Source organism: Hylobates moloch, unplaced genomic scaffold (genome assembly GCF_009828535.3).
Source record: "Hylobates moloch isolate HMO894 unplaced genomic scaffold, HMol_V3 SCAFFOLD_15, whole genome shotgun sequence".
NCBI classification, from domain to species: Eukaryota; Metazoa; Chordata; class Mammalia; order Primates; family Hylobatidae; genus Hylobates; species Hylobates moloch.
This window is the reverse complement of record NW_026652290.1, coordinates 46,761,658-46,789,602: the sequence shown is the minus strand read 5'-3', so window position 1 is coordinate 46,789,602 and position 27,945 is coordinate 46,761,658. Positions and strand designations below refer to the sequence as shown.

At 52.5% G+C, this 27,945-nt stretch overlaps 1 protein-coding gene across 1 annotated transcript; it reads left to right on the top strand.

Moving 5' to 3' along the window:
* Positions 1–1,262: 1,262 nt before the first annotated feature.
* Positions 1,263–26,880, top strand: MAL (mal, T cell differentiation protein). Its single transcript, XM_032177558.2, has 4 exons — positions 1,263–1,560; positions 20,953–21,120; positions 22,543–22,668; positions 26,266–26,880. The coding sequence occupies exons 1-4, from the start codon at positions 1,468–1,470 to the stop codon at positions 26,338–26,340; spliced, it is 462 nt and encodes a 153-aa protein (XP_032033449.1). The 5' UTR covers positions 1,263–1,467; the 3' UTR covers positions 26,341–26,880.
* The last annotated feature ends 1,065 nt before the right edge of the window (positions 26,881–27,945 follow it).

The following is a 27,945-nucleotide window of genomic DNA, read 5'->3' as shown; positions in this document are numbered from 1 at the left end:
GCTGTGAAATGCCCAAGGTGGATGAGGACCTGGGCTCCTAAAGTCCCACAGCCCATTGTGTCCAGAGAGATGCTGCCCTGGGGACCCGACACAATGGCACCTTGGTTGCAGCCACCCGGGCTGGCAGCTCACAGAGGCACAGTGGGGTTTTCTCATTTCAAATGCCTGGCCCCTTTCCAGAGGCGCTTAGAATGGCCAGCTGATAGGCGTGCTAGTTTTGCTTTGGAAAATGCGTCCAGGAATGTACTTCTCTCCCTAGGGACTGGGAAGGAGGAAGAATTGTGCAGCAGGGAGAGGTGAGGGCCTCACTGGAGAGAGGGGTGCCCCTTGTCCTGCCTGCAGCAGCTGCCACTGGAAAGAAAGAAGAGTTGGGAGTCTGAGCTGGAGGTTGCGGAGACAATTCCCTCTTGGCAGGCGAGAAGCCGGACTCGGACGGATTTCAGGCATCAGTGTTTGTAGGAGGAAATACAGCAATCACACTATTAATAGTAAATTAAAATAAATGGGCAACTGCTGTAAGGTAATACTTTTTTTTAGGCAAAAAATAAAAAACAGTGAAACAGAGAAACAAAACATGAAACACCGGCAGTCAACAGGCAGGCAAAGAACATGGGGGTGGGGGTAGTAGCGGTCCCACCCTCAAAAGGCCGGGACTGCCCAGACCAAGAGAAAGCGATGAATCTCTTCTGGTAACGTCCCTTCCTGTCCCGTGGATTCAAGGCAGATCTGCCCCAGCACCACCACCAGCAGCCTTCCGCTGGGGCCGGCACGGCTGGGAGCAACCTCCTACTCTCAGGCAGACGCGCAGCACCAAGCAGAGAGGCCCCGGTGCAGGTTCCCAGCGCCGAACCAGCGCCGGCTCGGTGGACGCGGAAGGGGCCGGTCCCAGCCCCCACTGCAGACCCCCAGCCTGTGGCGGTGGTCCCGTTCCGCCAGGAAACCGCCGCCTGGAGCTGTGGGTCGCGCACATTAACGCATCCAGCGGAAAAATGAAGGAGACCCAAATTCAAAGTTAAAGCAATGGTGACCCGAGGGATGCCTTGGTGAGAAGGTTTGGGGTCCCGATTACTGATGGTTATCATTCTTAGGAGATGATGGTCACCTACGAAGCAAGAAAGGCATGAGGAGCGCCTGACCAAAGTGGTTTTGCCCTGCTTCCCGCAAGAGGTGGCACCCACGGCTGGAACGCAGGAGTCAGGCCCACAGTCCCCAGCTCTGGACGCCCGCAGCGGGCCCTCGAAGAGGTTCAGGGCGGTGCCCGCGGCGCTGGGCCGGGTGTCCCGGGGCGTGGGGCGGGAGGCGGGGTTGGGCGGCGGCCGGGGCTCCTCCCTCTTCTGCCCCGGGCTCCCCTGCTCTTAACCCGCGCGCGGGGGCGCCCAGGCCACTGGGCTCCGAGGAGCAAGCGAGAGGTCTGCGGGAGTCTGAGCGGCGCGCGTCCCGTCCCAAGGCCGACGCGAGCACGCCGTCATGGCCCCCGCAGCGGCGTCGGGGGGCAGCACCCTGCCCAGTGGCTTCTCGGTCTTCACCACCTTCCCCGACTTGCTCTTCATCTTTGAGTTTGTGAGTGGCTCCTGGCCGGAGAAGGGACGGGGTGGGCTGAGCCGTGCGCTCTCTCGGGCGCCCAGCACAGCTGTCGGTCTGGATCCGCTAGCTGCGCAGGTCCCCGGAGCGTTGGGGCCACAGGGGCAGGGCGGGGACTAAGCCAGGGAAGTCCCCTCCCACCTCCGGTCGTTTGTCCCCTTCTAGACCAACAGAATGAGGGGAACAGTCTACAGGACTATGGAGGAAAAACCGGGTTCCCAACCGGGATCAGATGTTGGCAGCGGGCCAGGCGGGGACGGCTCTTGGTTCGCTGGTCCCAAAGCTGCGCGCGGGGCCCACTTGACGCGCGCAGCGCCACCGAAGCTCACGCTGCGCTTTGCGCGGTTGGGTAGAAGTGCGCAGCTTTTTCAAGGGAGAAGGTTTCGTTAAAAAAGAAAAAAAAATTAGCAAGAGAAACGTTAGTATTACCAACCGAGATTTGGAGATGAGATGGAGCTGAATCCGGTTTATTTTCTTCTGGCCTTTTAAAGTTTCTGGAGAGGGAACGTATTTGCGACCAATTCGATCTGGAAATGAGGCCATCGTTTGCTCGGCCGCAGTCCTTCTGCCCCGCGTGTGGAGTGGGGGTAGAGGAGATGGGGGGTGGGGGGTGGGGGGTGGGGGGTGGCGGCGAGAGCGATCCGCTCGCCTCGGCTGACCTTGGGCAGCCCCGGGGCCTCTGCACCTGCGGTCGGTCCCGCCTTGCACGCACGGTCTCTGCCTGAGGCTGCAGGAAAGCGCTTCCTACTGAGAAGTCCTGATAAGCGCTCACGGTGTCGCGGAGCCGAAGTGACCCCCCTCAGCCTCAACTCCCCGGGGGCCGCTGGCCTTCACCTGGGAGGGGTGTGCCCTGTATATTCTGTGGGTGCGGTCCGTCACCTTTTCCGGCACCCCACCCTCAGAAGCGTCAGCGTGAAGAGTTGGGCGGGAAAGAAAATGTCGGAGCCCGGCTGTTTAAAAATTGGACACCAGGTTGTTATTGCCTGATTGGAGGGGGAGGGTGTGAATACCTTAGCAGAGGCTAAGAGGGCTGCGGCGGCCTGCGAGCAGGCCTATCATTGAACTTGGGGTGAAAGTCCAGTCGAACGCAAACCTGGGTGGAACTGGTGACTTTAAATCCTAGGGATAGGCGGAATCAAAGCAGTTACATTTAGAAGAAACCCTGGACGCCAATGAATGCATCCCCACCATTTACGGAGAGCCAGCCCCGCGCTGGCCTCCTTTTAGAAGTTCAGCATACAAGAAGGAGTGCCCCTGAGAGTAGGAACAGTCCAGTTAGACGGGGCGATCTGATCTGCGAGAAGGGTTACCGGAGGCTCCCACCCAACCCACCAATGCTGCAGAGATTACAGCGGGGTAGGAAACCTTGGAACCATCTACTACTGGCAGCTTGCTCCTCCAGCGTGGCTTTGTGGCCTGCCCGTAGTGGGGCTTCCAGAAGAAACAACACCCCCTCGCTCAGAACACTTCTCTCAGCTGACTTAGAAAGTCACTTCTCCACCTCACCCCTGTTCCCCACCTCCCTTCCTCACTTCCCAGGAGACCCGCAATGCATAGTCATCTCCAGGCGTCTTCCACATGCTCTAGATTAGGGATGGGCTCGCAGGTGCCTGGGAGAGAAGAGGAGAAAGCTGACCCCAAGCCTCTCAGTTCTTCTCTGCATGGACTGTAAATATGAAGCTGTATATATTTGATGTGTAGAAGGAGTGGAGAATTAAAGGGCCTGAGAAAGCGCTGGTCACCCCGGGAGAGTTTCTGTTTTTGTTTTTGTTTTTGAGACGGAGTCTCGCTCTGTCGCCCAGGCTGGAGTGCAGTGGCGCGATCTTGGCTCACTGCAAGCTCCGCCTCCCGGGTTCACGCCATTCTCCTGCCTCAGCCTCCCAGCTACTCGAGAGGTTTTTTTTTAATTTGGAATATTACAACTCAACAACAAAAAGACAACCCAATTAGAAAATGGACAATGGACTTGAACAGAGGTTTCTACAAAGAAGATATACAAATGGCCAATATGCACATAAAAAGATGCTTAACATCATCAGGCATTAGGAAAACTAAATTGAAACTACAATGAGGCCAGGTGCGGTGGCTCACGCCTGTAATCCCAGCAGTTTGGGAGGCTGAGGTGGGTGGATCGCCTGAGGTCAGGAGTTCGAGACCAGACTGACCAACATGGTGAAACCCCGTCTGTACTAAAAATACAAAAAAAAAAAAAAAAAAGCCAGGCGTGGGCTGGCTCATGCCTGTAGTCCCAGCTACTCAGCAGGCTGAGGCATGAGCATCGCTTGAACCTGGGAGGCAGAAGTTGCAGTAAGCCAAGATCACGCCACTGCACTCCCGCCTGGTCAACAGAGTGAGACTCGGTCTCAAAAAAATAAATAAATAAGTAAATAAATAAAATAAATAAATATAAAGAAATCACAATGAGATACCACTTCACACCCATTAGGATGGCTACTATCCAAAAAATGGAAAACATCAAGTATTGGATATGGAGAAATTGGAACCCTTGTATGCCAGCTGGTGGGAATGTGAAATGGTTCAGCCACTGTGGAAAATAGTTTGGTGTTCCCTCAAAAAATTACCCTCTGACCCAGCAATTCCACTCCTGGGTATATAACCAAAGGATTCAAAGCAGGGACTTTAGTATTGGCACATGCATGCTCATAGCAGCACTCTTCACGATAACACACAGCCCAGTGGCCATCAGCAATGAACTGAATAACAAAGTGCAACATATCCAAACGATGGATACTACCTGACCATAGAAAAGAATGAAGTACTGATACGTGCTACAAAGTTGATAAACTTTGAAAACTCTATGCTAAGCAAAAGACACGAGGCACAAAACGTCTTATAGTGTATGATTCCATTTATATAAAATACTGGAATAGATAAATCCGTAGAGACAGAACACAAACCCTGGTGGTTTGCCAGGGACTGAGGGGAGCAGTTGTTTAATCGCTATGGGGTTTCCTTTTGGGGGTAATGAAAATGCTTTGGAATTAGATTGAGTTGGTGGGTGCACAACACCATGAATGTACTAAATGCCACTGAACTGTCAACTTAAAATGATTGGTTTGATGATATGTGAATTTCACCTCAAGTTTAAAAAACAAAAAATAGAAATATTTCAAATGCCACAGAAGAATATATGTAATACTTTGACACCTACATAATTATTGCCCAACTTTGTCAAATCTTAATATTTTGCCTTGTTTGCTTTTATGTATTAAGGAAATGAAGCTTTCAGATGGTATCTAAGTCCCCTAGACATCCTTCTGTTATCTTATTCTCTCTCTCCCTCTGTCCTCAGGGCCACCTGTAAGCTGAATGTGGTGTTCACTTCCAAGCACAGGTTAGACTTTTATTGCACACATATGAACCACACATGGCATTGTTTTACATGTTTTCACACTTTATGAAAATGCCAGCATACCCTTCTGCAACATGCTTTCCAGGCAACATTATGTTCTGAGATTTATACATGTTGACTTTGTTTATCCAGTCTTCTATTAATAGACACTTTGGATAGTTCCAATCTGCTGCCTTTAGCTATTGCAGACAGCATTGCCAAGAATTCTCATATTTGCCTCTGTAGTTACCTGTTGGAAATTTCTCCCAGAAACACGTGGAGGATGTGACTTGTTGGGTCACAATGGGATATGCACATTGTCATTTTCCCAGATGTTATCACCTTGCCTTCCAAAAGAGTAATTCCAATTTACACACCCCAGGAGCAGATTTACTGGGAAGTTGATGTTTAATTAAGTTCAAGACCCCTACTTACTCAAGCCCCTTCCAAGACTCTGCCTAATTTTGTATTCTTTTATAAACATGGTCCTCCCAATTGTTTAAGCTTCAGGCTAAACCTAGACCTTCCCCGGCCCCCACCAGCAGCACATGAAAGTCGCCATTGTTCCTCATCACTTGGTAGCGTCAGACTTTATAATTTTCTGCTAGTCCAATGGGTGTGAAATGCTTGATTATTTTTTAAATCTGTAGTCCACTGAGTTGTTGATGACTCATAGTTCAGATTCCCATGCCTGACCTCCCAACAGCCTGGGAGGTGCAGATGTCCAAGGCGATCAGGGTGGAGCGCCACTTCCATGGTGAGAGGACTGCCCACCGGAGCAAGTGAGGGTGGCAGCTCAGGGTGGGGCATAGCAACCTCTCCTTGGCCCAGCACCCCTATTCCAGACCTCCTGACCTCTGAAAGCTGCAGAGCCTCACAGGAAGAGGAAGGCAGGCCCAACTAGGAAGTGAGACTGCCTTTCCAAATACCTCCAAAGCCACAGAAGCTGTGCCCCTAATGCAGGTGGCGGGGTCATCAGTGCAGCCCCATGTAGGCCAAGGGTAAAATGGCCAATGCTCTCCCCTCCTTCAACAAAACCCAGGGCTTTGCTTCTGGTCTGCTCCCCTGCAAAAGTCCCACCCAGTGAGGAAATTTTCCTTTTGGAGCCACTCTCTATCTCCTTCTCCATTCTAAGCCAGGGGCTTCATGACACTGGGCCACCATTCAGGGAATGAAAGGTTCGCAGGGAAGGCTTTCCGTCTCAGCTGTGGCCCCCAGACGCAATGTCTCCCACAGAGTGCCAGGAGAGACCCCCTACCCGTTCAGGACTTGTGAAGGAAGTGCCTGAAGAGGGTTGTGAGATCATCTACTCAGCCCCCTCCTCCCCAGGCCACAAAGGAGGCAGGGTTGTGAGTGAGAGCATGAGGAATGCCACCCAGCCCTCCAGGGGCATGCCCTCCTCCTCCGTGCCTCAGAAACATGAAGAGAGGTGCGGTCACATCAGGGGTTGGGGTTGGGGTGGGGAGACACCTGAAATCAGTTTGCAGTTTTGACAGTTACAGTGAACTGGACAGAGTAATGACTAAAATGACACCTTTTCTGTGACCTAAAGTGACTGGACTTTTATTAAGAGTGACCAGAGAAGTCTGGGGACTTGTGCTAGATTTCTACCTGGCTGGGGAAGAGCCAGCCCGACAGAGCCGGGACTGGGCCATGGGCCGGAGAGGCAGTTTTGCATTAGGTGGTCCAAGCTGTGGCAGCATTGAGAAGGTGGCATGGGAACTCCTAGGAGACCAGAGATGTAGAATGACAGAAACCTCACTTTCAGAGCTGGCGGGGAACTGAGGCTCAGACAGGGAGCAACTTGCCTGGGCCACCGGGTCTCCAGGGTCCAGCGAGCACTTCTGGCAGTGAGCAGGTCATGCCCAGGCTTCTCCCTTCACCTAAACAGCCACACAAGATTTTGTTTGCACTAGAAGGCACACTGGGATCCTGAGTAGGCAGCCCTGCCCACCTGGCAGCACTGGGCAAGGCTTGGGTCCCTTCTCTCCCTCAACAGGAATGAAGGGACAGCTCAAGACCACTGGGAAGCTCACACCTCCTCTGGGTCTCCTTGTCAAAAACACACCCTGCAGGTTCTGAGTCACGAGGTCCAGGGCAGGTTGAAGAATCCGCATTGCACTGCGCACCCTCCACTGATTCGCTGAGACTTGGAACGGGCATCTGGAGGCCAGGCCACCCTGTTGATATTTTTATGGGGAACAGAATAGTGGGAACAGTTCTCAGGGAGAGGCTGGGGCAAGCAGCCAGGTGCTCTGAGGTTCTCACAAGTCAGACCAGGGACCTCCTCTGTTCCTGGAGAAAGTTCCCTGTGCGCTAGCTAGGAGCCTCTCCTGCAGGCGCCAGGGAGTGGGGCAGGCCCTGCTTGGCCAGCACGGGATGGTGACTGAGATGGCTTTCCCTGACTGTGTCCACTGGCTCCTGGCTCTGTCCCCTCTCTGTAGCTATTTAGAGAGGGCTACTGCATGATCTGCCGTGTTTTCTCCTCTCTTCCTCTCTAAAGGGAGGAGAAATGTTCTAGACAGAGGTTTCACAGGGGTTTGGTGGAGAAGTGACTTTTCTGGTTTTTCAAGACCAGAGGCTGGCTATGGTGAGGACTCAGTGACTTTGAGCTGCTCCCTGGAAACTGCTAAGTGTGATGATGGGGCTCAGCTCCACGGGATTGTCAGACATGCGTCATCACACCTGAGCTATATTTTAAAAGATTGCCTTTTAGCTTTTCATAAGTCACTCCCCCACCTCACGGGGATGGGGCAATGCCAGAACTAGTGCAAAGGCCCCTTTCTGTCCCAGAGCTTTCAGAAGTGAGTAGGAAGCCCCATGATGCTGCTGCCAGCAGCACTCACACTCAGGTCGGCCAGGGAAAAGGGCTGAATTTTGCACCTATACTCACCACACCAGCAGGCAAGGGGCAGAGCATATTGTGCTGCCAGCACAGACTAGCTCTGCACAGCCTTAGCAGTGGCTTGGCTTTGTCCTTGGGCCCAGACTCATTCCCTAGAGAAAGGGCTGGGAGTAGGGACTAGACTACCTGATACCTGCCTTGACATAGGACATAGCCTACCAGACTTGAACCAGAAGGGGCTGGGGGCTGACTTAATCCACTCTGGGGCTTCCTGCTGGCCCCTACAGTCTCAGTCCCTGGACATGGTGCTTTGGACCAGCAGGCCTCGGGGACAGGTGCTGATAGGACACCCCAGCAGGCGTTCCCTCCTGGTGCTGATGGGTGTGAGGACAGTGGGGGACTGTGCCCCTTGTCCTTGAAGCAGGAACGTTCTGGGGTGTATGGCCAGCTCCTTCTCACAGCTTTCAGATTGTTCCCAAGGGCGTGGAGCATGGAGCAGGTCCCTCGTGGTCTCTCATCAATTTGGAAGGCTCCAAATTGCCTTTGACACCCTGGTGAAAGGTTTGGTTCCCAGTGAGCCCGTAGCTGGGCACGAGCAGTGTAGCCATTTCCCTTCTTGGGGTCATGAATGTGCCACACTCTGATTCTCTGCAGCACTTCTCCCCATGCTCTCTGCCACTGCTACCTCATTCACAGCTAGTGTTCTATGCCAGTATTGGGTGAATCATTTTAATGTACCCAGGCCCTGGGTCCTGAAAAACGTATGTAGGAAATCAAGGAAAGCCTGTCACCAGCCACAGCACCTCCGCAGTGGGAAGAGAAGGTGCAGGGTCACACAGCCAGCCTCACTGACCTGCAGTTCCTGGCCAGAACCTCCAGTCCCTGTGAGAATGCAGTGGGCTGGGAGGGGAGGAGCTGAAAGGGCAGGGGGAGGAGACAGAAAGTAAAAGTCCCAGAACTAACTTGGAGGGAGGCCCACGGGGGGCCTGGGAGGTGGACACTCCAGGAGTAGGGCCATGGGGAAGGACAGAAGATGACGTTCCCTGACCTGTCAGTGGAGTGGGGAGGGGTGGGGTCTGCATGGCGGCCCCTCCCTCTTCTTCAGACTGAACTACAGGCCTGCATCTGCCGAAGAGGGAGCGGGATCATTTGGCGTTTCATCTTGTGCTGTACGTGTCTTCAACACAAACCTTGCTACTGTTTTCCCCTGAAGGAACAGAGGCTGTTGAGACTCATTGTTTCAGTGGCAGGCCAGGGAGGGAGAAGCCGGCTGGGAGTGGCCTAAAGACTAAAAGACTAATTGGTTATTCTCCCTCCTCCATGTTAATGCGCCTGTAATCCCGGCACTCTGGGAGGTCAAGGTGAGAGGATCACTTGAGGTCAGGAGTTTGAGATCAGCCTGGGCAACACAGCAAGACCCCATTTCTACAAAAAATGTAAACAATTGGCCAACCATGATGGCTTGCACCCATAGTCCCAGCTACTCAGGAGGCTGGGATGGGAGGATCGCTTGAGCCTGGAGGTCAAGGCTGTAGTGAGCTGTGATCGCATCACTGCCCTCCAGTGTGGGTGACAGAGTGAGAAGCTGTCACGAAAACAAAAATCTCCTGGCCATTTCCAAAGCTGACCCTAGACACAGGAGGTAACTGTTCTACCCATGGGGGTCTGGATCTGGGCCTCAGCCAGCTCGTCAGAGGAGCACCCGGCAGCTGTGGGAACGTGCGCAGGTAACTGTGCCTCAGTTTCTGCATCAGTAAAATGGGGACATAGCAGCACCTGCCTCACGTAGCTACTGCCCCATAGCTATCAAGTGCTGTTATTATTCGTTGACTAATAATTTAAGCATGTGCTCTGAAGCCAACTGGCCGACATGTGCCGATTGGTTTCGCATGGTCCGCAAGGCCCACCCCCATCACCTTTGCCATAGGTGCCCTCTGTTCCATTCTCAGGCAGGTGCTGCATGAGGATTGGGATTGGGCCAGGCTGTGGAGGCCACACTTGACTTTTCCCTGGGGTCACCGAGTCCTGCACAGGCACCACCTTCCTGGGGCCTTCCCAGTGGCTCTCCTCTCACCAAGAAGGAACAACTGAGGGCAGAGGTCAGTGTGTCCTCAGCTAAGAGCTTGATGGGGCAGCCAAGGGGTGGAGGACAGGGTGGCAGCCCCAGGCTGCCTTCTGCCCAGGGAGCAGGCTGCTTTCTAAGCCTCTCTGCATCACCCTGCCAGCCTGGTGCCAGGATGGGCAGGCAGAGCTTTGTGGATTCTGAGTGTGACACAAAGCTACATCTGCCCGCAGGTGTAGGAACGAATTACCAGTGGGCTCAGATTAAAGCTTTCAAAAGCGATTTGTCATCAGTGTCAGTGTGTCGGCTGTATGCAAGGGCATCGGTTCAGGGAGGGGGCAGCCTCTGGCAAAAACCTGTGCCCTCACCGCCCCCAGCCTCCATCCTGGCCCCCAGCTGCTTGGCAGGTGGGCATAGTTGGATTGAGGGGCCTGGCAGGGAAGGAACCGCCCAGCTTGTGGGTCTCAGGACTATTTCTAAAACCAGCCACAGACCTCCTTGATCTCCATTTGTGATCAGGTTGGTGGCGGCAGTGGGAATGCTTCTTTGTTGGAGGTGGCCCTTTAGGCCTGAGCTAACCCAACACCTCCACCAGGAAGCCCACCCTCCTAGCACCCTTTCCTGGCACTCAGAGCACATCCTGCAGACCTTTGCTTATTGTCTGTCTCGTGCCTACACCCTGAGTCTGCCCACATCCCTGGCACAGATCAAGAACTCTGAAACATTTGTTCTCAGCAAGCATCGGTAGGTAAGGGGCTCGGGTCTCCTCTCTCACCTACCTAACATTGATGAATCATAAGATAAGTCCTTGACCTCAAAGGTGGACAGAGGGTGAAACTGACAAAGGCTGCCAGTCCCCAAGAAACTCTGGGAGTTCCAGCTCCCTTGGACCCTCCCAGACCCTGGGCGGGCAGCCTTCTCTCGCCTCTTGCAGGTGTACACCTGTTTTGTTGGTTTGTTCACATTACTAACCTAACTGGTGACTCCCATAAATCCCTTTTGTTTTTCTTGCATTTAAGCCACTCCTGTCTGGTCTAGCATTTCCACGGATTTTGCCTTTTACAGGTGGCTTACCCGGTATTTTCACAGAACCTCTTGGTTTCTGTTTATCCTGCTGGGTAAGGCCAGCTGGTGTAGATGTGGTAGGCAGAATTTTCCATTCAAATGAAGACATGCCTATCAGAAAGCCCCCTAGATTTGTGCATCTGAGAGGAGTTTTCATTCATTCAGGAACTAGTGACTGTCCTCTAGCTCGTGAGGGAGGTGGGTGTTAAGTCAGCAGTCACTTTGTCCTGCCGGCGGCGTGTGCTATGGGAGAGGCTTCCCTGGGGCTCAAGGGGGGTGAGACTGCAAGCCTGAACAGAGGGCTCTTCCCAGTCCAACTTGCCTTGTTAATATAAACTATGGCCCTGCACTCAGCTCTTAGATTTTTTTTTTTTTTTTTTTGAGATGGGAGTCTGGCTCTGTCAGGCTAGAGTGCGGTGGTGCGATCTCGGCTCACTGCAACCTCTGCCTCCTGGGCTCACGCCATTCTCCTGCCTCAACCTCCCGAGTGGCTGGGACTGCAGGCGCCCACCACCACACCCGGCTAATTTTTTGTATTTTTAGTAGAGACGTGGTTTCACCGTGTTAGCCAGGATGGTCTCAATGTCCTGACCTCGTGATCCGCTCGTCTCAGCCTCCCAAAGTGCTGGGATTACAGGCGTGAACCACCACGCCCGGCAACAGCTCTTAGATCTTTTAATCCCAAATCTCTATCCCCTTCTTCACGAACTGATCCAAACCCCCTGAGTCCTGCTCTTGCCTTCAGATTAGATGAGGAACACTGTCTAAGGCTAGCTGGGGGTGATGATGGCATGAGGGGTCCCTCTGGGAGGAAGAAGCCTGCTGATGAAGAGGCCAGGAGGGGAGAGTGACTGGTGTAGGTAAACCAAGTCAGGTCCCAGCCCCACTCCCAGGGTTCTCTGTGGTAGCAGTCCCAGGGGTCAGACTCCCAATAATCTGCCTTTTCAGTTGATGCAGGGAGAGGGTCGCCACCCAGAGAATCTCGGACCCCTCCCCCGATCTCTCCCCATGGGCTCAGGTGGGGATCTTGTGCCAACTACTGGGCTCTGTCCCTGTCCTGTGTGACATTTGGTATCTGGTCACCATTGCTGAGACACTGACACTTTCACCACGGCCTGAATCCACCCTTGGTGGACCCAGAGCTGCTCCAATGGGGACTGTGGCAAGACTGCCTGAGAGAGGAGAGGAAGGGAGAGGTGGGCTCCGTTCATTAAAGTGTGTATTTGAATGAGATCCACTTCCCTGGGTGTACCTGCCTTAGTGTTGACCATGCCACTCTCAGCATCTGTTAAATGCGTGAGTGAATGAATGAATGACCAAGTGACTGAGTCAGTGAGTAATAGAGTGAGTGACTGAGTGACTGACTAACTGAGTGACTGAATGAGTAAGTGAGTGAGTGAGTGAGTGAGTGACTGAGTGACTGAGTGAATGACTGAGTGGGTGAGTGAGTGGGTGACTGAGTGAGCGAGTGAGTGAGCGAGTGACTGAGTGATGACTGAGTGGGTGAGTGAGTGACCGAGTGACTGAGTGAGTGGGTGAGTGAGTGGGTGACTGAGTGAGTGAGTGACTGAGTGAGTGAGTGGGTGACTGAGTGAGTGAGTGGGTGAGTGAGTGAGGGAAGCTTCCCTCTGGCTTGCTGGGACTGAATTCCTTCGTACCAGGAGGTAGGTAGGGCTAACACAAGTAAAGAAGCCAAGCGGTGTTTGCTCCTTGCCTCTCAGAACTAGAACGGAGTCCCCTATCCTCCCTGTCAGATGCATTTTTTTTTGAGACGGAGTCTCGCTCTGTCGCCCAGGCTGGAGTGCAGTGGCGCAATCTCGGTTCACTGCAAGCTCTGCCTCCCAGGTTCACGCCATTCTCCTGCCTCAGCCTCTCCGAGTAGCTGGGACTACAGGCGCCCGCCACCACGCCCGGCTAATTTTTTGTATTTTTAGTAGAGACGGGGTTTCACCGTGGTCTCGATCTCCTGACCTTGTGATCCACCCGCCTCGGCCTCCCAAAGGAGCGTGAGCCACAGCGCCCGGCCAGATGCATTTTTTTTAGGGGAAGAGCCGCAGGACTTTGGGGAAGCCTTCAGCATTTAGGGATCTTGGGTCTTCCCCTGACTTCCTGCTCTGTGCATATTCATTCTCCCACCACCTGATGCTCGGTACCCTCTTAACTTCTTCCGGACATCAAAGCCTGTTGTGCCATCTACCTGCTCTACAGTAGCTCATCTTTAACCCAGCTCTACCTACCTACACACACACACAAACACACACGTGCACTCACATGCACACACATGCATGCACGTGGACACATATACACAGGCACATGCACACATACATATACACATGCATATGCGGCACCATACACATACATACACATGCACAGACATACACACATACATACATGCATACACACCTGCACACAAACACATACACATGCATACAGAGAAGTACACACATGTGCATACATACACATACATATAGGCACATACATGCATATATACACAAGCATACATGTACACACACACACACACATATACATACATACGCACAGAAAAATGCTTCCTATCCTCTATCTCACTCCTAGAAAGATTAGCCTTAAATCAATCAACCCATAGAGCTGGGCAAAGACTGCTGAGCCTCTCCTGAACCACACAGTTGTTTTTCTGGTCAGATCACATACACAAAATGTCCTCCTGGCATTGAAATAACTCTTGGTTGCTAAAACGACTCAGTGAGTGAATAGATTGCCAGAAACATGAGTGGGGGGTGCTCCTCCTGGTGGCCTTGGGAGGGCACAGAAGGGCTGGGGGCTTCCTGCAGTCCTCCCAGCAAACGGGAATGAGTCCACATGCCTCCCCCGTCCAGCGAGGACATCTCTTCTTTTCCTTCCTGGGGAGATGATTTTTGCCACTTGACGTAAGTGGCAGGGGAGCTCAGCAATGGTGCACAGCCTCTGTTCTGTGGCTGGTTTCCTTTACCTCTCAAGAATTCAAAGCACAGACTGTTGTTCACATATGCCTTCAAAGGCACACACCACGTGCTCGGTGCTGTTGGGAATTCTGATGCTTGGCTCTGGGGACCACGCCACCAGGTGTGTACATGAAAGCCTTGCCTGGGAAGACCTCTTTGGTTCACGTCTTGATGTGTCCTTGGGAGAATTTCCACTTGTGGATGCCCTGAGTGAAATGGAGCCCCAGAAAAATATCCAGAGAATTTGAGCAAGCCCTCTGCATTGCCTCTGTTACCCAGCCCTGCAGCGGAAACACTGGGGACTGTGGATGAAGAGTTCTTTCAGCCACGGGGAATGGAAACTCCAGACGAATCTCAAGAATGTGCCAGAGAATGCGTCTTCCCGTCCTTGATGACCAGGCCCGTTGTTGGAAGGAAGGCTGGCTCATATCTTAGTGCCCTTTGTGCTTCCTTGGGCAGGGCAGGCACATTTTTCTCAACTTTTGGTTTCTGGAGACTGTAGGTTTTCTCTTTTTGATTCTTTTGAGGTTATTTTAAAATTCTGGCTCTTTTTGGACAAGTTTTGGAGTAGATGATTGTGTGTATTGAGATCATATTGAGACTGCTGGGATTTTTCACATAGTTACAGAAGAGGCTGCTTCATCTAATGACAGTTGTGACAGCAAGTGCTTAGTGGCAGCCAGGTGCTGGCCCTCTGCAGATATAACCTGAGTCACAACTACTGTTATCACTACTTTTCAGATGAGGGGACAGAGAGATTCAATAACTTGCCCAGGGACAGCAGGTCACCCAGCTAGTGACAGAGCTCACTTCAAACTCGTCAACCCTGGCTCCAAAGTGCACATCCTTAACCACCTCTTAAGCACCCTGGCTGCTTCCCATGATTAATTTGGAAAGAAAACATGAGAAGCTTCTCTGAGTTCACACAAAAGCTCCCAGGAAGACAATTCCTGACAGATTTTTTTTTCACAAACATCATTTCATTGGGCAGACCATGGATGTGAACTCTTTGGAAACTTTTTCTCCAGTTTTGTACATTATCCCATGTTCCTAGAGAAGCTCAACTCTGCTCAGCACGCCCAACTGGACTGAATTAAAGATGGGTGGTTTCCAGCTCTGTCATACCAGGGTTGGGAGGGGCCTCCAAATGCTCATGCACCCTCTCAGTCCCCATCCTCAGACAGTGAGGCTTCATCTCAGAGTTCAGAGGAAACCCAAGGACGAGCTAGTCTCATATTCCAGGCAAGACAGGGTTCCAAGCTTGAGGAGAGGAGAGGAGGGGAAAGGAGAGGAAACGCTAGGGCGACATTTTGCACTGAGATGCCGGGCAGGACCTGGAGGGGGGCAGTCGGCCGGCATCGCTGGACGGCAGGCAGGGCCCTGAGACAGGAGCTGTTTCCTCTTCTGTCTTACAGGAGTTAGAGAGCATCGCCCGTGGCCTTGTGCTACGGCAACACATCACGAGGCCTTGGCCAAGAGTCTGGGGCATCTGTCCCATCACTCTGCTTCTTTCACGGGAATCAGACTCTGGGCATGAGTCCTGGGTTTTGGTGGTTTTTTTCTAAAGGTGCCCCAGGTGACTTAATGTATAGTCAGGGCTGAGGGGGATAGAGTGTTTGCTGAGGCCCCACCCCCATCTTCTAACTCAAGGCCCTGGGACTCAGAGCACTCAACCCTTGTCCCTCCAGAGCCACCCAACTGGAGACCTTTCAGATCACCCAGCCAGCTATCCCATCTCTATTTTGATGGACAGTGACAGGGTGCAGCTGTGGGGTCGGAGGAAGTCTGGCCTGTTGGCAGAAACAAAGGGGACACAGCACCGTGCCTCCAGGGTGCCAATAATGTTTTCAAAATAATTGCCTCTGTGCATTGCCACCTGGAGGCTGGGAGCCACCTGGAGTCTCCTTGATGAAAGGAAATGCTTGAACCCTCACATACTCCCTTGCTCTGGACAAATATTTGGCCAGTGGGGTCCTGAGGCCAGGCTGGAACAGATTGCTCCGTGCCTAGGAGTGCCTTATCTCCCTGGTGTGGGTGCCCTTCTTACTCTGTTTGCTCTCTGTACATTTAGTAGGTGGAGCAGGGCAGGAACCAGCTTTGACTTATGGTTTACAACAAATCTCAGCTTTGCACACAGCGGGGCTGGAGGCTCACCCTCCCTCGAGCCCTATCTTCTGCTATGCCTTGACCCATGCCCCGCTGCCCAGCCTTCAGCCTCCAAAGCCGTCACAGCTGCTTCAGCATCCTCTGAGCTTGGCATGTGCCCTTTCTGCCCCCTGGAGAGCCCCTCCCAGTCCTTTGGCCTGGTTAACCAGTTAGGTCCACCTCTCTCTCCAAGGCTCGACTGACCCTATGCACCTGTCCAGGCTGCTCTGCCCGTTCAGGGCTGGTTGTCCACCTGCGTCTTAAGTGGCTGCTTACGCATCTGTTTCCACTGAGCTGTCAGCCTCCTGCATGACCGACGTCTTATTCCCAGGTATTGGTAGTGCTGGGCTCAGTGCCAGAAGCTTCGTACTCACATCCGTAGTTTTAGCCAGTTCACACCAGCCTCCAGTGTAGGGAGACTGCTGTGAGTTGCCATTTGCAGAGAGGAAGCTGAGGCCAAGAGGCAGAATCACTTGCTGCAGCCTCCCGCGGTGACTTGACTTCGGAGGACAGCTCCTCTGAGAATGGGAGTCCCCTGCCAAGGGGAGGGAGCCGGCAGGGCACCTCTGCATTAGAATTCTCCCAGAGAAGCCCGCAGCAAAGGCCTGTGCTCCAAAGGCAAGGGGCGTGACTCAGCCGAGGCAGCAGCTGTTTCTGTTCCACAGACACCTAGCCGGGAATGAAATCTCTCCTGACTCGGCTGTGCCTCTCCCGTATCCTCCTCTTCTTCTCAGGGTTGCTCTGCACCCTCCTCCGCCCCGCCCCCCAGATGGCCCCTGTGTCCCTGGGCTCTGCAGTCCTCCCTGGGCATCTCCTGGGCAGTGCTGAGGGGAAGGTCTACCGCCCCACTGCCCATCTCCTGGGAGCAAACCCCCTGGCTTTCATGATGTCATCTGTGTTGAGATATCTGTGACTACCTTCACCTTCATATGTTTCTGGGATAGACAAGGACCGGTGTAAGAGCATCCCTAGGAACGCGGTTCCTCAGAGGCTTCTGGGTTGGAGGCTCCAAAGACATGAGACACACTCACCCAGGACCCCCTGAATGGTGGGGTCCAAAAGGGGCACTATGCGGCTGTGACGGTAGAGATATTCTGTGTAAGTCCCCTTGAGAGAGAATTTCTCACCTGAAGACATTATACTAAATGAAAGAAGTGAGTCACAAAAGTCCATATATTGAATGATTCCATTCATGTGAAAGTTCGAAATATGGAAATTTATAGAGATAGAAAGTAGATTCGTGGTTGCTTGGAATGGGAGCAGGGAAGCCACAGCTCATGGGATTTCTTTCCAAGGTGATGACAGTGTTCCAAGATTGACTGTGGTGATGGACGCGCATATCTGTGAATATTCTGAAAACCAGGGAATCATACCCTTTCAATGGGGGAATTGTATGGGCTGTGAATTATATAGCTCATAAAGCTCTTTAAGAAAAGAAAAAGATAATGTCTCCCCACCATCTCACTATGAAACATACCGCTATAAATATACAATGCAAAGGAAAAAAGTCGGCCTCATTTTTTAAAGGACCCACTTGCAAGGTGATGCCCCCAGAGGCTGGTTGGGGTCCTGAGATCTGTCAGGGGACAGGAGCTGGGGTTAAGCCCATGGTGGGCTTTGTTCTATGGACAACTGTGGACAAGATTCCCACTATAGACTGCAGGAATCTTCGTGCCAGTGTGGGGAGCATGGAATTTCCCAGGGAGCTGAAAAATAGTCTTCATCAGGCTGGTAAAAGCACACACTGGAACAGGGCAGAGGGTCTGGCCTGACCTCAAGGCCCTCCGCACAGCTGCCGGAAGCTCAGAGCCCAGGCTGTGGCTGCAGCCAGCAAGGTGCACACAGAAGGCTGTGACCAGCTCTCCACGCACTGACTTCCCCTCACTTTTCCTGCCCTTGATTCCTCACACCAGTCACATCTTAAGCCACGTGGGAAGAATGGAGTGGAGAGAGATGACTCTGCAGACAGGAGCTGAGGACTGCCTTCTCAGATTTGCCATTTCCAGCTGCCATCTGTGCATTAATTCACCTTGTATGTATTTTACAGTTAATTTTTCCCAAAATAATGACATTGCAACCATAAGCATAGAAACAATGTCACTATCCGGTTTACCTTTGCCTATCCACGCTGTTAGAGAACTCCAGACACCTGGCTCCACCCTGAGCCCTTCTTGCCTTCATCAGAAAAACCAAAGAGAGTAAAGGAGGAGGAAAATCGTTTCCTCACTGTGAAATTCAGTGTTCCTCGATAGCATGCGTATTGGTCACCCATAAGCGCCTCTGGCCCACGGGGTCCCACTGGGATTCCATAACTGAGTCTCTTCCCAACCATGTGCAACCCAAGCTGCTCCTTTGGGGTTTGGTTCATAAGTGGCTCTAGTTCAGCCACACCCAGGTACCAGGAGACCAAAGATCCGTTAGCTGACTTGGACACCGATGTATGGCTGGATGGGTCTTCTGGTCCCCACCAGTGAGGCAGCTGTGAGCAAGGCAGACCTCAAGCCCACCATCTCCTGGTCAGGGAAAGTGCCATGTTATCCCTAACCCAATACACCTGTATTTCTGCTGTGTGCTACAGAGAAGACGTGCAGGACTCCCCCAGACTGTGTGAACGAGGAAGCAACTTAAATTGGTCCTCCTGGGAGGGTCACATAGCCACCAGGCAAAAGGCACTTAGAAGAGGGGTTCCCAGGCCAGGGCCTCCCTCTTCCCACTGGATGTGCCTGCTGGATCCTCCCATTTCTCCATGCCACCCTCGCATGCCTCCTGAATCCAAGCCCTGCCTATACCAATGCGCTCCTGTCCCTCCGTCAGTGCCCGTTATGGAAAAGGCCACATAATCTGTTGGATCTTAAATTCAACTGTGGATGAAATCTACACACACATCTTATGGTGGTCTGGGCATTTTTATTTAATTGATTTTGCTCCCATTTTTGTAAGATGCACAGTGCATCCCACCAGCCCTGCCACGTGCCTTCGGGCAACCTAAGATCCATCAGCAGACGACGCTTTCTGGTCGGAGATGCCCACATCTGATTCCTTAGGGACAACTTGGTTTTAATAAATCCAAAGTCTTCATTGCACTGACTTTTCTACCCAAATGCAATTCTCTCCTGATTGCTTCTCAGCCAAGCAGCTCAGAGAACACCTGTGAAGACAGTGGTATCTCTCACCCAGCAGGTGGGCAGCAGGTGCAGGGAGGGGAGGGGTCAAGGTGCTATGTGAATTCAAACCACAGGGGACATAATCCTGGGAGGGCAGCCCCATCCTCAGCCCCCCAAACACTTCTGTAGTACCTTGGAGACTTTTGGCTGCAAAGGAATCTCCACATAGGCCTGGAGTGCTCTGAGCCCAGTCCTCATCCAAGTGGGGAACATGTGGATGAGGCTGAGCTGATTCTTACTGGGTGGGGGTGGCACTGGGGCAGATGAGGAGAAGGGAAAGAGAAGTGCAGAAAGTCCCCACTGGGGTTTGTACACGCCTGTCCACAGTGAGGAGCGGGGTTTGTACGTACCCATCCGCGGTGGGGAGCGGGTTTGTATGTGTCCATCCACGGCGAGGAGCGGGGCTGGGCTACTGAGGGGTGCTACTGGCCCCCGTGTCTGCTCCTCTTTGACTGTATGGGGGCTCACTGACCCTGGCGACATCAACTGGGGTGTATTCTGGATAACCACGGGACTGTACTTCCCTCATGCCCATCCTCATCCATCCAAAGAGACAAGGCTGACCTTGGTTACTCCATTCCAACTCCAAATCTGGTCATCAGAACACTTCCTGGACTTGGGAATATAAGGAGTTGAATCTAGAAAAAGAAATAATGAGCAAGAGAAAGAAAGAGAGAGAGAGAGAGAAAGAGAGAAAGAAAGAAAGAGAGAAAGAGAAAGAAAGAGAGAGAGAGAAAGAAAGAGAGAGAGAGAAAGAAAGAAGAAGGAGGGAACGAAGGAAGGGAGGGAGGGAGGGAAGGAAGGAAGAAAGGAAGGAAGGAGAGGGAGGGAGGGAAGAAGAAAGGAAGGAGAGAGAGAGAGAGAGAGAAAGAAAGGAAGGGCAGGGCGGGGGGCTACTGACAGTGTGGTTAATTTGTTTTGCCAAATAAAGACCAAAAAGATCTGCTGGTCACTACCATTGCATAAAAGAAAGGACATTTTAATATCAAACCAAGTAGGAGGGCTAGAATATCAGAAGAAATAGCAGCCCTTCCCATGACAATACCAAATGGCATAAATCCTTTCTTGGAATGATGAATTACTTAACTTCCACCTCAGTTTCCTCATCTGGCAAACGGGTCAGCATTGCTCATGGGGTTGCTGTGAGAATCACTGAGTTATTATTTGTAAAGTGCTTAGGATAGTGCCTGGAATGTAGGTCTGATATAAGTGTTTGTTAAATAAAAAATTAAACTCATATTTAAAAAGTTAATCAGGCCAGGTGCAGTGGCTCACGCCTGTAATCCCAACACTTTGGGAGGCTGAGGAAGGTAGATCACCTGAGATCAGGAGTTCAAGACCAGCCGGGCCAACATGGTGAAACCTCGTCTCTACCAAAAATAGAAAAATTAGCTGGGCATGGTGGCATGCACCTGTAATTCCAGCTACTCAGGAAGCTGAGGCATGAGAATCACTTGAACCCAGGAGGCAGAGGTTGCAGTGAGCCACACGCCACTGTACTCATGCCTGGGTGACAGACCAAGACTTTATCTGAAGAAAAAAATTTTTTTTAAAGTTAATCAGAGCAAGAGTGCTGGGGATTGGGATTGAGATCCAGCACAGGGCGCTGGGGGGACTAAAGATGCATTTTTGGAGAGGAAAATGCCTGCCCTGTTCTCTTTGCCTGTGTCCTGTGTTTTTGCACCCGAGTCACCCCATGTGACCGCTGGTCGGGGGCCCTTCCTGGGCTGGGGCTCTCCTCTAGGCCAAAACTCACCCCTCCTCCTCCTCCCCCGCAGATCTTCGGGGGCCTGGTGTGGATCCTCGTGGCCTCCTCCCTGGTGCCCTGGCCCCTGGTCCAGGGCTGGGTGATGTTCGTGTCAGTGTTCTGCTTCGTGGCCACCACCACCTTGATCATCCTGTACATAATTGGAGCCCACAGTGGAGAGACTTCCTGGGTCACCTTGGTGAGTCCAGCCCAGGGCGGCTGCTGGTTGTGGGGGGGCACAGGAAGTACTGGCCCCTGGCCCAGTAGGGTAGGCTTTTCCAGTGCCAGGTGAGACTTCTCCTTAGATGTCACCCCACCATGTTCCAAGGCTGAGCCTGCCCAGGGCTCTCGGCAGCAGAATCAAGAAAGGCAGGGGCAGAGGCAAGGTCTCCGCTGCCAACCCTCACTGGACCTGTTCTGTGTTCTCCTGCATGACTGCCTTTCCCAGTCCCCACACCACCTGTACCCGCCAGGTGCCTGCCTGCCCCTCCCATCACCTGAGAGGGCTGTTTTCACCTCAAGGCAGCAGGGCCCCGGAGGCCGACCAAGGTTTTGGGCTCCAGAAACTGGCCCTGGCTCTGAGGGTCAGGCCGTGCTTACCATCCGGCTCCTCAGCCACTGCCTTCCAAGCAGGGCTGCCAGAGAGCACTGGGAAACAGAAGCGGCCTTTGGTCGTTATTCTACATAAATTCTGCTTTGAGGCCCGTGAAAAGGTAACTTTTACATGTAGGACACTTGCCTGTTACCTGCTGTAGGGGTGGTGGGGCCATTTGGCCAAGGCTCTCACTCTCAAAAGCTCTGCTACTTAGACTTTTGAAATCACTTCCGAATCACAGCTACACAAAACCCTGTTTTAGTACCTTTTTGCTTTCATTTATTTCTTTATTTTGAGTTGGGGGTCTCATTCTGTCACCCAGGCTGGAGTGCAGTGGCGCAGTCTCATCTCACTGCAGCCTTGACCTCCCAGGCTCAAGTGATCGTCCTGCCACAGCCTCCTGAGTAGCTGGGACTACAGGCATGTGCCACCACACCCAGCTAAGATTTATTGTTTTGTGTAGAAATGGGGATCTAACTATGTTTCCCAGGCTGGTCTCAAGTCCTGGCCTCAAGAGATCCTCCTGCACCAATCTCCCAAAGCTCTAGGATTACAGTCCTGAGACACCACGCCCAGCCCATCTTTGCTTTTAAATATACCAGGAGCCAAAAATAAGCAATGAAACAAAACAAAACAAAAGAAACAGCATGGTCCTCCCTCACCCTGCACTGGTCAGTGAGGCCACACCCAAGCTGGACTGTGGCCACGCACGACACTTCTCAGATCCAGGACCAGCTTTTCCCTGGGACACCCCAAGCTGCTGGCCCCTCCTCCACCTCTCCCTTGACCCTTCCTCAGGGGAGACCAGTGTCCCATCCCCAGCGAAGTGCTCGCTCTGGCCCCACAGCAGTGAAGTGAGATTCAGCGCAGCAGGGCAGGCATGGGACCTCCGTGACAAGGTTGGGAGGAGTGGGATTCAAAGGAAGCGGGGGGAGAGGCAAGGGGCGGGGGCAGAAGGGACCTCAGCTCTGCATCTGGGCCCTGTCTCTCTCTCCCCATCCCTCTGACACCCCGTCTGCCCTGCAGGACGCAGCCTACCACTGCACCGCTGCCCTCTTTTACCTCAGCGCCTCGGTCCTGGAGGCCCTGGCCACCATCACGATGCAAGACGGCTTCACCTACAGGCACTACCATGAAAACATTGCTGCCGTGGTGAGTCTGGGCACCTGGGGCTGTGTCCACAGCGGGTGGCTCCGTGGCTGGCAGGGTGTGTGTGGAGGCTGCCCAGGCCCTTGGTCTGTTTCCAGCTCACTAACATTTGAGTGAGATCAAATCTTGCCTTCATCCCTGGAGCAGGAAAGCCTCCGAGAAGGGCAGTGTCATGTCGTGCCCAAGACTCCGCTTAGTCGTCTGGCCAGGGCTGCATGCCCCAGGCCTGCGTGGGCTTTGCAGAGGGCAGATGTGTGAGGGGATGCGGCTGCCCGGAGCCCTGTCCGAGTGTTTCCTGAACAATCTTATTTAACATCCATGGCAACCCTACAAACCCAGGATTATGACACCCATCTCACAGATGGAGAAGTGGGGCCAGAGAGTGTGAGTGACTGGCCCAAGATCACCAGTCATTGTGGGGCCCGGCATCAACGCTGGGGGCCCGGTCCCCACACTCTCAGCACTAGTCTGGGGCTGTGAGTCTGACCTCCTGGGTCTCCTGACTCTCCCCAAGTGGCTGTCCACTGAGGCATCCAGCCAGGGGTGGGGACGCTGAGGCCAAGTGGATTTTCTTCTTACTGGACTGGATCAGAATGACAGGGTAACCGAATATATTGTTTCATCACGTGTTCTTCAGAGCTGTGCATGCGTGCCCTTGCACCAGTCTATGATATAAAACATGCTGCTGACCATGGGTATTGTTAAAAAGTAAGAAGTTTCAGAAAGAGCACTCTTCAGATCTCTAGAACTTGACCTATGAATTATGCAAATCCCAAGGTAGAATGTGGTGACAGATCCTGAGATACCAGCTCTAGTGGCCAAAGCTGTGTCATCCCCTCTTTTTGGAAAGTGTAGGGCAGAGGCTGAGAGAAGACCCACAGATAGGCTTAGAAATGGGGTTGGTGAAGTGCCTCTTCCCGCTCCCAGAAGGAGGGCCCCAGGGGAAAATCCCTCAAAGCCTCATTTGCTGGTCCCTTTGCACAGTTCCCTGCCCTGGGGAAACCACGCACTGCCCTCAAGCTCCCAGCCTACAACTGCTCCCCTAAAAAGGGCCCCCTCAGGATCCTGGCATCCCCCCAGGGGTCCCGCGGTGTGGAAACATCTCCCTTGTTGGCCCATCTCCCAACATGGCTGGTTTCCAAGCAGCAGCACAGCCAGGGGGCATCTTGACTGATCTTCCTTCCTGGGGAGGCTGGTGACCCACCCTCCATCTTCTTCAAACAATCCCATCTCATCTCCCTCTCCCAAGACTGCCTCATACCTCCCCCATCCCAACCGAGCCTTCTCTTTTAACAAACATCAGCAAAGTGTCTGACAATAATTTCCATAAAATTGTTGTGGACAAAGGTTGCGAAATGTAGATGGGATGTGGTTAGTGGGTCAGCACTTGATGGAAAAACCCAGCTAGGGGAATGAACACCCCTTCCCGCTGGGCAGGTCTCTAGTTGAGAACCACTAGGCTCTACTGCCTTCTGACTTTTCTCTTTTACCTTTTATCAAAGGCAGCACACAGCCAGAGAGGTGTGTGGTTACAAGCCCACAGCTTGATGAATTTTCATAGAGCGAACTCCCTGTGTGGATGGTGTCTGGACTAAGAATTAGAGCCTGATAAACCACTCCCAGAAATCCCCTCAAGTCCTGTCCCCATCACTGTGCACCCCCACCACCACCCAATTCTGATTTCTAGCACCCTGTTCAGTTTTGCCTGCCTTTGAACTCCATGTAAGTGGAATTATACAGTGGGTACTCATGTGTGGCTTCTTTCTCTCACCCTTGTGTTTGTGAGATTCACCCAAGTGGCTGGGTGTAGATGTGGGTTGTTTGTTCTCATTACTGTATAGTATTCCCTTGTAGGAATAGACCAACAGCTATTTATCCATCCCATGACTGACCATGTTCTCATTTTTTTTAATTGAGTTGGATAAACACGAATATGTTCATGCAGACAGGAGCGTTAGAATCGAGAACCAGAGTGTTCTCAGCTGGCAGATGCGCCCAGATAAAACCACCAAGGGGAAATCTGCAGGGTGTTCGATGTAAAGTCATGCCTTTCAACTCACGGTATCAACTGCATCCGTCCGTGAGAGAGAAAGAAGTTGGTTACTCAGGATTCAATCCCAGACCCGCCCAACCACAGCATGCCCAGTCCAGGGGATACTCGGGTACAGGGAGGCACCTCACACCCTCTCTCACACAGCCTGGTTTTGGAAGCAGCCAGCCTGCCTCACATCCACTGTGTGGCTACTAATTAGGGTCTGTTCCAAGCTGAGCTCCTCCCTCTCTCCTTTGTGGGTGGCGGAGCTGCTTTGCCAAAGGGACCCCGGGATGGGTGGAAGTCGCCTGGGGCGAGATGGAAATTTCTGGAGAAATCTGGAGGTTTCTAGATTATAGAATGGTGGGCAGTGATGGCTGCAGTTTAGGGAGAGGGCTTTCTGAAGCCAAAATTTGCCCATTCGTGCCCAGCTCTACGTGTTCCCAGTGGGCCGTTTCTTGACCTCACTTGGAAGATGAGTCTCCACTGCTCTTCCTGCTGGGGACTTCCAAGGTGCTTCTGCCAAAGGCTTTCGTTGGTCTGGAATGCCCACCTTTTATGGAGGGCTGCCCACTGGTGTCTGACTGCTCCTCTCCAGATATGTTCTCTTAAATGTGTTATTCAATAATTCAGCTTACTCACCGCCTCCGGGCAATGAGGGAACCGGCTTGGCCAGGTGTAGGGGCAGGAGAGCAGGCACCCTGAGGGCTGGGGTTGATGAGCATTTTCAGGAGTCACAGAGGCGTAGCCGCCCTAAATGGACGTCGTGCCTGAGCTGGAAACTCTTGACCCCCACCCAAGGTCACAAAACCAAGTGCACAGATTGGACTTGGCAGCAGGCAGGCCTTCAGGGAGTAGGGTGATGGGAGCAGACAGTGCCCAGGAGGACACAGCAAGTCCCCAGCAAGCAGGGCCATCGCTCCAAGGGCCACGGTGGCTGACGGGATGGTCCCAACAGTAAGGCGCCTCCTTTAGACAAAAGCTCAAAATCCCTCCTCCCCTTCTATGTCCCTCACTTCCTATGAATTCTGGCTCCCTCAGCCACACCTGTGATATTAAGAATCCTAAAACAAAATAATGATAGGGCGAGGATGTCCAGGCAGCATGGAGACTTTCACCAGGACCAGGAAACCCAGGTATTTACAATCTCTCAACCGAGCTACCAGGACCACAGCTGGAGGGCGCTGGTCTCACTGGTGTTGGGGAAGGAAGTTGTCCCTGGAGAGTTACCTGCCTGAGATGCTTTCATTGGAGGGGCCTTTGAGGACTCCATCTCAAGTCAGATGAAACCTCAAGCTGAGACCAGTGTGATGCTGGGTGATAGTGGAGAGTCTTACCTCGCATACCAGGTCCAAGAGACTGTTAGGTCACATGGAGCTCTGTACTGAGAGGATTTGGTGCACACCTGGGCTCAGCAGGGAGGGCGTCCATGTGACGGGTGAGAAGCAATGACAGCACAAGCTCTCTGGGTCTGGCCCCCCTACGCCATGTGGGGCTGGATGCAGTGCAGGCACTGTGCCTCACCCTCCCTACACAAACCCATTACCAGCCATTTCTCTTGGTTCCAGGTGTTCTCCTACATAGCCACTCTGCTCTACGTGGTCCATGCGGTGTTCTCTTTAATCAGATGGAAGTCTTCATAAAGCCGCAGTAGAACTTCAGCTGAAAACCCAGATGGTGTTAACTGGCCGCCCCATCTTCTGGCATAACTTTTTAGAAAACAGAAATGCCCTTGATGGTGGAAAAAAGAAAACAACCACCCCCCAACCACCCAAAAAAAAAAAAGCCCTGCCCTGTTACTTGTGGGTGCCGTGTTTACTCTCCCGTGTGCCTTCGCATCTGGGTTGGGAGCTTGCTGTGTCTAACCTCCAACTGCTGTGCTGTCTGCTAGGGTCACCTCCTGTTTGTGAAAGGGGACCTTCTTGTTCGGGGGTGGGAAGTGGGGACCGTGACCTGAGAAGGAAACAAAGATCCTCCGCTGGCTCCTGGAGCAGCTCTCGAGAACTACCTGTTGGTATTGTCCACAAGGCTCTCCTGAGTGCCCCATCTTGTGCCATGTTTTAAGTCTTCATGGATGTTCTGCATGTCATGGGGACTAAAACTCACCCGACAGATCTTTCCAGAGGTCCATGGTGGAAGATGATAACCCTGTGAAATACTTTATAAAATGTCTTTATGTTCAATACATTTGTTGGGTGTTTTTTGGGTTTGGGTTGAATTCCTCAGCATCAGGAATGCCATTATTCCAGCTTTCTTTCTGAGGAGTCCTTTGACTTAACCTGAATCTCAAGAGACAGCATCAGGTGGCAGTTCAGACGCCGGACACTGTGTGTGCCCGGCCACTGCACTCTCAGAGCCCGGTGCTGGGGAGCCCACCCTCCCAGCTACCTGCCCAGATGGCTTCTCCTCTCTCTGGAAACTGGCCAAGTGCCAGCCAGGGGCAGCTTCTCCTTCCTACAAGACACAACAGTCTGTGCCCCACTAGAACCTCCTTCCACCAAAAGAAAACACGGTGCGCAAGTTTTCATTCACTCATTGTGAAGTTCATCAGCGTGTTCCTGGGCAGTCTGCTTTGTTCCTATTGTGTGGATAATACATTATTTTAGAATTGCCTCGGGCCACTCCATAGGAGAGAAAGGAGAGGAGATTACAGAGTGAAAGGAAGTACAGTGACAAGGAGTGAATGGCACTTTTCAAGTCTGAGATGTCTGGGTTGAAAGGAGATGGGATGATTAGGAAGGAGGCACTGAGTTAGGAATCTGGAAAGCCCAGCTCTGTTATGAAACGCTCCCTTATCCCATGGCTCCGAGAAGTTAGTGCCATTCCAGAGATGGGACGCTGGAACAGGTGCTCGAAGACCCGTGAGCTTCCTGCCATGGAGGTGTGTGGCAGAGCATCTGCAACCTCTTGCTGGCAGCCATGGAGGCAAAGATTCAAGCTTCAGGCTGTAACGGTGTCACGTACCTGTGGTCCTAGCTACTCAGGAGGGTGAGGCGGGAGCATCACTTGAGCCCAGGAGTTTGAGGTTGCAGTGAGCTGTGATGGTGTTACTGCACTCCAGCCTGGGCAGCAGAGCAAGACCCTGTCTCTAAAATAAAATGATAAAATAAAATAAAATAAAATTCAAGCTTCAAGTGGTGAGTTTAGTTGACATTTTACTCCTCTTCAACTTGGAGATTCTACAACTAAATTGGTCTATTCAGGAGGTCCTTTGTTAATCCAGGATAACTGGTACCAGAAACCAGCCA